The sequence below is a fragment of the Vanellus vanellus genome (genome assembly GCF_965231255.1).
Source record: "Vanellus vanellus genome assembly, chromosome: 1".
Taxonomy (NCBI): Eukaryota; Metazoa; Chordata; class Aves; order Charadriiformes; family Charadriidae; genus Vanellus; species Vanellus vanellus.
In genome coordinates this window covers 100,005,024-100,014,417 of record NC_138905.1, presented here as the reverse complement: position 1 = coordinate 100,014,417, position 9,394 = coordinate 100,005,024, and the positions used below count along the sequence as shown (strand labels likewise).

General features: G+C 46.3%; 1 protein-coding gene across 1 annotated transcript in view; it reads right to left on the bottom strand.

Annotated features, from left to right (window-relative positions):
• Nucleotides 1-2,219: 2,219 nt before the first annotated feature.
• CD96 (CD96 molecule) overlaps nt 2,220-9,394 on the bottom strand; it is a gene marked incomplete at both ends in the record, with an annotated part of 28,043 nt that continues 20,868 nt past the window's right edge. Inside the window, 5 exons of the mRNA XM_082487830.1 lie at nt 2,220-2,328; nt 3,395-3,518; nt 4,692-4,781; nt 5,426-5,506; nt 7,345-7,419. Coding sequence (XP_082343956.1) covers nt 2,220-2,328; nt 3,395-3,518; nt 4,692-4,781; nt 5,426-5,506; nt 7,345-7,419 — 479 coding nt within the window. The remainder of the gene's footprint in view (nt 2,329-3,394; nt 3,519-4,691; nt 4,782-5,425; nt 5,507-7,344; nt 7,420-9,394) is intronic.

Here is a 9,394-nt window from a genome sequence, read left to right as displayed (position 1 = left end):
AGCCCACATGCTGGGGCGGTCGTTGCCAAAAATAATGGCTTGAGAGGGTTTTGGAAAGATGGGGCTGGCCGACCCTTCCGCACTCCGCCCCCCCCCCCCCCCCGCTGCCCCGGCGGCGGTCCCCGCCGGCCGCGGTCCCGTGGCGCCACCTGCTGGTCGGAAGCGGCACCGCGGCTGCGGCGCCCACCGCTACTTCCCCGGTTGCGGGGGGGGGATGTTGTGGTCTGGGGAAGAAATGCCCCCCGGAGATCTTTACATTGCTGATCCAGGCTTGTGGAAGCTCACCTCGCGGTCCGGCTCCGGTAGCAGGCGGCGGTGGAAACCAGGCCGAGCCTGAGAGCTTCTCAAAGCACCCTGCGAAACCTCGGTGTTGGAGGGAACATCTCTGACCCGAGGGGATTAAAATATCGGAGATTCTAAAATAACCCCTCTTCGACAGGTATGCTGCGGCCAGTCATCCTCATCTAATGACAAGGAAGAAAGTCCTGGCTTTCCACATCCCTTGGAATATGGCTATCTAGCTTTTTTTTTTTTTTTTTTTTTTTAAGAACAAAAAGCTGCCGTCTCTTGCAGTGACTGAGAGCATGACAAAAGTTAAACTACTTTGCTTCTACAAACCCATACAGGCAAACGACGCTGAAATTAATATTGAGCCTTCCATGCATGTGGTCTGTATAGGTTTTTAGGAAGGAAAGTGTTTTCCGTTCAAGCACAGATATTCCCTTAGTGATGGATTTCGAGCTCCCTGTGCTGTAAGGTAAATAATACAAAATACTTTTAAAAGGTCTGTCAGATCATTCTTTCCAGTAAGTTGCTCATTCATCTAAAGTCCCAGGAAATACAGTGCTTTGAACCCTGATACTCATCGACCAGTGTTTAGCGGTAAATAAAGCAAATCCCATTCCTAAATCAGAATACCAATTTTAAGCTTGACATGATTCAATTTTAGTTGGTTTGCACTAATTACAGAAATACCAGTGTGGTAACAATACGTTTTCAAACAAGCTTGGAGGGACAGTTTCTTGGCTGGCGGAAGGTAACGTCAGACTGCACTGCTGCCAAAAGCCATGCTCCTGTTGCAGCTCTTGTGCCTTGCGTCAGTGATCACGCAGCTGCTGACCTGGCTGAGAACTGTGCAGCGGGCTGAGCTGATCCCACCCTCGGCACGGTCATTTAGTCATTAGTGTCAGTGCAAGGTAATACGCAGCCCGGGCAGGATAGGGGTAAGACTGGATCATCCCTTCCACGGGCTTTAAGCCACCTGGGAAACTACCCCTGAGGTGTCGAAAAATGTGAAGATAGCAAATGACAGAAGCTCATTAAGACCAAAGGAGAATGAAATGATTGTATTCCTTTTTTTTCCTTCATGTGTACTGTAAATATAATTTCTGAAAAATCAACTCAAGAGTAATTATTGTTTCAAAGGCACGGCACTTCCAAAAGGACTGGCATTTCCCATTATCTTTAGGATCCTTATTCACTTCAGTCCGTGAATCTCTGGTCCGCAGGTGGCTTGTACATGAGCCCAAAGTTGACTTGCTCTCATGACTTCACCAACGGCGATTGAGTTTCCTTCACAAAAACTTTCACCAGGCCTGCGCTGTGTCCTTTCATCTCACCAATGCCTCCCCGCGATCCTGCGCTTCAACCCCAGTGAAGGCAGACGCGGGCTATTTTCTTTCTGTGTAAGGTGCTGATTATTTTTCGTTTGGTTCCACAGTGATAGGAAATTATATATTGGGTCATACTAGTCAATATTTATATAGTAAAAAATAGTAACTGTAAGAACGGCTCATGTAGGTATCAAAAAGCTTCTGTTAAGCCAATGTTTCCCGTGTAATCGCCGTGTCCATACCGCAGAGCTGTCGTCTCTATACACTTAGTGAAACAAAAAGCTTCAACACTCTTCCGGCAGGCTGGCGGAGTGATGTGTTAATCTGCTCCCATTAACAAGACAGCAAATTCCCAGTTGATCACCCAATTCAAATTAAGCGCATGTAATCTCACTGGTGACACTCACAACGGTGTTAACATAATGCATACACAGAGATAGACAGGATGAAGTAAGTGTCCTCAGGAGTGCTCAGCTTCCACCATTAATGTCATTTAGGCGCTCGGAATTTTAATATGGGTCATTAACACCAAACTTCTGTAATCGCTGTTTTAAAGACAGAGCCTTTTAACTGTGTCAGTCTTCCGAACAGGGGGTGTAGGCGATGTTACAGGTTTTCCAGTTCGTGGCAGGATGGGGGGGTCCCATCAGACTCCACCATGGAGGTGTACTTTATGGGAGGTGGTGGTGGCTTGAAAGATGGAGGTCTGTTCATACTGAAATAGAAGAGAAAAAACGCACTGTCACACAAAAGCTATATAAAAGACTTGTAAAATGTTCACAGGAGGAGGCAGATGGACAGTAAATCATTACAAGAGCACCTCACATTTGCACTTACACACTGCAACTTCCCCGTTTCTGTTCTATAGTTCCAGCAAACCTCCTGGTACTTATTTGGCTTTCTCAGCTCCCATCTCACAATTTTACTTTATTCACGCTTTAAAAGAACAGATCATGGTCCTGGTGAACTATTCAAAACCCTTGCCGAGCTCATTTGCTCACACTGCTCCCTGAAATTATATTTAAAGACTCATAACGGGTGGTTTTGGCAATTTATAGGCCAAGATAAAGAAAGGTCCCATCCCAAATCAGTGAAAAAAATCAATCCCATTTTTACCTTCGACAGACAGGATTTGCAGTCATGTTTTAAAAAGGTTTTCTAGAACCACAAATGATTCATTATCACCATGATTTTTCAAACACTTTAGTAATGTTAGTAAGATTTAAAATAATTGGCTCTTAGATACTTAGATACTACATCAGTAGATCTCCGAGTGCTTTAGTAGGGAATTAAACTTTGGTAATAATTACGAACTCAATGCTTCTTTGACTGGCATTAAGTTTCAAGTAGCCTACTTTCACATATATTATTCACAACTCAAATAGAGCTGCCCTAAAAGTACAATTTCATTAAAACATGTCCTCAAGTAACCATGCAAAATGAGAGAGTAAGAGCAGCTGGCAGGGAGGCTAATAGAAGTGGGGGGCTCTGGGGAAAAAAATTGACTTATATTCTTCCCTCACACCCTGAAGCTGCACCACAGCTCTTTTTTTTTAAAGTTTATTTTATAGATAACCAACAGGACACATGAAAGGACTGAGAACCCTCCACATTTCACACCTCTATGAAAAAAACAGCATTAGCGATCTGTGTACTTAAAGGTCTGGTGCGCTATGGGTAGTCTCAAATGAAAATGCACAAATCCAAACACCCGGGTTAGAGTTTGTGCTGTCCCCTGTGCCACCCCTCCCGCACCTGCGGTTCCCCTCCCCAGTACTTACATCTCTTTCTGGTACTGACACCATTTCCTGATGCCTAAAGCTATTAGAAAACTGCAGAAGAGGAGCAGGACGGCTACCACTGTTGGCCAGGGGAAGCGACTGGTTTTGGTGTTCCTCACGCCACCTGGAAGGGACACAGGAGGCAGAGCTCAGCCAAACGTCCTCGGGGAGGAGGGAAATCTGTGCTTGCTGCCTGTGGCTCGCTGCTCCCACCAGGCACTCTACCGGTGACAGCGCAGCCCCAAAGCAACACCCGACTGCCAGGTTCCCAGGCGGAGGATCCCAAACTCTGAGCATTGGAAGCTTTAATTTGCGGACTTCACTCACTTTTGTTCTGCCTGGGTTTGCGGGCTGATGTCAGCCACCCATCGGTTCACAGGATGACTTTATTCAGGCACAGCGCAGCAAGCGTTTCATCCGAAAACCAGTGGTTTTCTCTGTTCCCCCGTGAGCTTCTCTGAGAAGAGGAAGCACGTCGTGGTGTGGCCGGGCACAGCTGCCCACCCCAGCCCTCCTACCCACCGCCTGACTTTTCACACCCCTGACACCAAACCCTGCCGAAATGTCAGGCCAAGGGCGCAGCTGCCTTTTGGGGTGGCCTCTTGTGGGTGGCGCAGCATCCCCGCCTCGCCCCAGCTGCCTCTCCCCACTGCGGTGCTGGGATCCCACCACTGGCCCCTCCTGAGCAGCCACCCCCAGGGGTGCTGGTGGCTGAAGGAGGTGCCCTTGAGGTCCCAGCTATGGGGAGGAAGGAGAGGAGGAACATGGTCCTCCTCCAGCTGCCGTGGAGGGTGCAGCAGTAGGCTGGGTGCCAGAGAGGGCTGGAGCACAAGAGTCAGTGGGTGATACCACCCCATTGTAACCTCCCATTGTGCTGGCGTCACGACCCTTTGCAAGGTTGGTCATACTGGTAGGTCACCCAGCCTGGGTCTCAGCCGCAGTGGCAGCCAGCGCCGCAGCCACTGGTGGACTGCATGGACGTGGTGGACTGGGCACCAGGTCCACCACGCTGCATGAGCTGTGAGTGGCCCCCGGGACACAGGAGTGTGACCAGCCAAATTTTGCTGCTGGAAAAAAACATGCACTGGAGCGTTGCTTGCGGATGCGGGGAGAAGGCAGGAATGCTGAAAGCCTGCGACAACACACAGCATGGGGACACAGCTCTTTTAATCTCTTTTCCCTTTTTTGAACTGCCCTGGTCAAATGTACACGATGCTCCACGTTTCACGCTTCTCTGCTTTTCTCACTCACTGCAACAGCACGCGGAAAGAAGAGGATTTGTAGGATAATGTCTCACCGGTACTATTGAGCAGACTGCTGGTAGTAAAGAAATCTTTCCCTCGGGTAACTGAAATTGGCTGGTCTGTGATGCTGAAAGACAGGTTACCTAAAAAGATATGGGTACGGAACATTTTTAGCAACTTGTTTGTTTGTTTGTTTGTTTTTTAAATGTAGATTGTGTTTTGAAGCCATTGTTATTCACCCTGTTGAAGACAGGAAATCAAATTCCAGAATCAAGGTGTCAAAATTCACTTGGCAAGACAGCTACATTTTTGGCCTACAGCCCAGTGTTAGACGAAAAATGTGCTTTCATCAAATTAAAGAATATTAGAAGAAAGAAAGAAGGACTACTAGAAAACACCTATTAAGATGTTCCAGCAAGCCAGCATTGAGCTGCACAGCAGTCTGGGACAATGATAAGCTTTTTACCTCTTTGATGGTAACGAAAAAGCTAGAGATATTAAGTGGCTTAGCGGCAACACAAAGAGTCTGCCTCTGCCGTGACTGAGTGAAACCTCAGTCTCCTCTGTCAAGTACTGCGTCTCAACCACAAAATCAGCTTTCATCTGTTTGTAGACAGATATTTTGCCTTTCCTAACACAGCTAAGCTACCTATGTTTAAGATCGGTGCTGCCTAAGGATAAGTTCCTGTTTCTTCTAGCCATCTCCGTGTTCGTCTCTTCCGAAATAATAGCTAAAATATGTGACTAGACAATGGCACAGCGTCTCCGGGGCTGCCACGGCACTTACGATGCGCCAGGGTTGTATTCTCGGAGGAGCGCGTGGCATTCCTGAGGCTTTGCAGGGATTCGGTGGTGGAATTGTTCAAATCTGTACAAAAAGAAATAACATCCTTCAATTATCTTACAAGCCTGTACGCGACTGCTTCATTAGGCTTAATTGTGGCTATTTTATACCCTTTGTTTTTCTCTCATGCAAACAGCAAATGAAACAACATAGATACCTGTAAGTCTCTAAGTATAATTGCCCATTTATAAATCCAAGAAAAATACCCCAGTGTTTCAATGATGTAAATGAGTAACGGGTAGAGCCAGGAAAATCTCTTTCTCATAAGATACTGGTTCTGGTTGATATTGAGCACTCAAGGATGTGTGTGTGTGTGTGTATGTACACATTAAAAAGCCCAACCAAAATCAGTCCAATTTTAGGGCACTCACTGAGAGTTTTGGAATTGAATTCAATTCAGTTCTTCTTTTCTCCTCGTTTATTAGGTGTTTAATTTTATGGGCATAAGCATGGTAGATCTGGCATTTTAAAAAGTTATATTAAAAAAAAAAAAGGACATACACTTAGAGATCCCATAACACTCTGCTTTATACAGCATGCTGACAAGCACTGCTTATTATTATTTACATAATGGCTTGTCTTAGAGCTTTGGAGGATTGAGCTGATGATGGCAATACCTGTTGTATGAGCCCGGTGGCCCTGGGGGGGGGGCACAGGGAGTCTCAGCGAGCTGGGCACTCGGAAATTGCCCTCAATTCCAGCTGCCAGCCTGAGGACCCTTGAAGGCCATGCCTCAGCTGGTGGTCAGGTGGGCATGGCTGTAGGGACGCCGATGAGAGGTGCAACACAGGGTACCTCCTGCAAATGGGGGTGTGATTCAGCACGTTTTTAGCAAAAATTGCAACCAGCGAGCTGTGCAAGAGCAGGATGGTGAAGCATTAGAAGTCATCACGAGGTTTCGGTCTAAATGTGTGGCTGTGGGTTATATGCAGGTAAATAAGCAGCGGAGTGCTGCCAAAAATATATTGAGAAAATGGAAAGCGGCTGCTACAGTTGCGCTTCAGCCGAAAGATGACAGCCATACAAAAGCAAAAGCGCATTGACAGGTCCTCCCTGTTCTGAAAGCGCAAAGACAAACCAAGACGTTACAAAAGAAAGTCACTTCTGGCTTTCTGCTGCTGAGCAGAGATTTTCTAAAGGGAAAGTTTTGTGAAAAAGTGTCCACCCCTAGGGTTTTTTTTATTGATTTATTGATCTTTAATGAAGCTGCCCTTCGATGTTCTATTAACCAGCCTTTATTGTCCCACATTATCTCATGGTTTCATTGCTGCGCTGTGATTTTATTTAGCTTCTCCAGTAATTTATTTCATCTATAAACTACCCTCAGTACTCACTACATTTGCCTAGCAGCTCTCTCAATTTTAATATTATTAAATTAAATACGTCTAATAAAACCAGGATACTTAAACGCTTTTCGTTCCTCTTTTGCTGCTGCATATCTTTGACAGCTCGGAAGACTCAAGTCTTTATCTTCTAACTCAGTGCAACTCAGCAGGGGAATTGCTTCTGTGAGGTACTGAAAAGCTGGTGCAGATTACAGCACCCGACTTTTGGTCTTTGCTCGGACACAACTTTTCCATGTTTAGTAATAATTTTTACATGGTGATGTAACGACTGTCAACTAGTAGCTGAAAATAAGCACCACAGAGCTAATGCTCTTGGCAAAGGCATCACAAACTGAGGACCACGTAGAGCTGAGTACCTGCTGCTGTACTTTTTGCGAGATACTCCAGATCACTGTAGATTTGCAACCCAACACTTGCTAAGGTGGTGGCACGTTTGCACTTGGCAACACTTGTATTTAGCGACATAACTCCCCTGCTACAGTCCTATGAAGCAGAGAACATGCATCATCTACTTACGTGCTGTTGTCAAACTCTCATTGAATGCTGGGGTGCTGGTATAGCTCTTTGTCTCTGCGGTAGAAATCAGCGCTCCTATTGAAAAGCACACAAGCTTGTAAAAATTGCTGTAGATCACCCCAGCACTTGTTCTTCATTTTTCCTTCTTTCTTACCTTTTTCCTGACTGAAGAGGTCAAAGAGTTGCAACCTACTACCTGAGATGTTGGCTTCCCTCCCTCAGACAAGCACCACAAAATTCTGCGTCTGGTTTTAAAGTCTGTCACAAGCTAGAAACTCAAGAGGAGTTTGGTGAGATGGATGAATAAACTTTGAGAAAAAGTATGGGGCATTTAAGCATGTATTTTTGAATTTCAGCTGAGTTTCAGCTGCAGCTCAGTAGTTCTGAGTTCTGGCTTGTTTCGACCTGAAGCCAATAGAGTGATGAACAAATGTACGTAAATCAGAATTTAGACAGGATTTTGCCAGCTCCAGCAAGACAAAACTGTTTTCCCAAGTAGCAAAGAGAGGTTTTGAAGAAGTTAGTGTACAGGAGTCACACCTGCGATGCCTGGTGCCAAATACCAACTTATTTAAAATTTTCCTTTAATATTTTTTTGAAGTGCTAGGTATTCTAGAGCTAACCTAGATATTTAGCTGATATTCAAACACAGACAGATGGTGGTTAGCAAGTAGACCTTTATTTTCCCGAGAGGACTATTTCACATTTACTAAAAAGAGTTCATGTTTCCTAACACCTGTCTCATTGTTGGAAAAGCATCATTAAGCCATCTGAACAAACCTGAGAAGGTGAAATGCAGCTGTAACCCAGCACTCAAAGCCTGAACATCTCTGGGCTCAGAGATGGAACTACTGTGGAAGCTAAGCAAAGACCAGGCTCTAGTTTTAACAGCCTTGGGTTTGTCTTCCCCTCCTTCTTCTCCTGTCTATACCTGTGTACTCTTCCCTCATATCAATTCTCAGCTGTCTCTCAGGTTTTCATTAAAAATAACAGGAACTGAACCAAACCCCTTTGTAGAACAGCAGACTTGGACTTGGCATCCTGACTCAGCTGCAGCCCAAAGGATCTACTCAAGAAGCTGTTGGTGACACCGGTGTGGGAACCAGCAGTGAGACAGAGAGGAGAAGCACCAACCCATGGTTGGCACACCACAACTGCTGCACATCAGGGGCATTGCTTTAAAGGCAGATGTTTCCTGGGCTACTTACAGAAAAGAAATGGCTCGGCTCCAGCTTACGCTATGACTTTGACCTCCTACCTCCTCAGTGAAGATATATAATCAGCAAGGAGAATCCTCTCTGTTCACATTGTATATTTATAGCCTTTGTTGTGAAATTGTTTGTTGAGACAGAAGGGCTTTCAGTCCACATGGACAAATGCTTTGCTGCCTGCTGTCAGCCAGGCTGGGTAAGTGTCTCTACTTTGGGGATGGGGAAGGCAGTGTGAGAAGCAGCCAACTTTAATTTCAGCTCTACTGCACTGTGTGTCCCTGCCCTGGCATACCTTGTTCTAGCCTCTTCATGTCTCAGGGCTTGAGATCGAGTGATTCAGCTGCAAACAGCACTCCGCTGCGGCAGGACGAAGACTTGTGTCCAGCATCGTCCTCCAGTATTACCCTGCACCACTGCCCATCACATTAGTTGTGCATTTCTGGATGAATACTCTTAGACTGTAATACAAGTTACTTTAAGGGCAGCCCCCGCACCCTTCTAACTGCTGCTTCAAACCAGCCAGTCCTACAGGGATCAACGGCTGGGCTTCAAAAAGGAAAGAGACTTTAAAGAAAAAAGTGTTTGCAGACAGGCTGTGCTGCGAGAAAGTGCACTCTGCTGGGACTGGCGGGCGTCAGCCCTTGATTTTGGGATCAGAAGGCAGGAGGTTCACAGCTGATTCAGGCTGCTGCCATGCTGTCGAGTGCGTGCCCGCGGCTGGTGCACGTACCTCTCCCCGGGGAAGTGAGGTTAAACCCTTCCAAGTGAGTCACCCTGCCCTCCACTGGCCTCGGTGTCACCAGCCCAGAGAAGAAATCACTGAGTTGAGTCATCTGCTG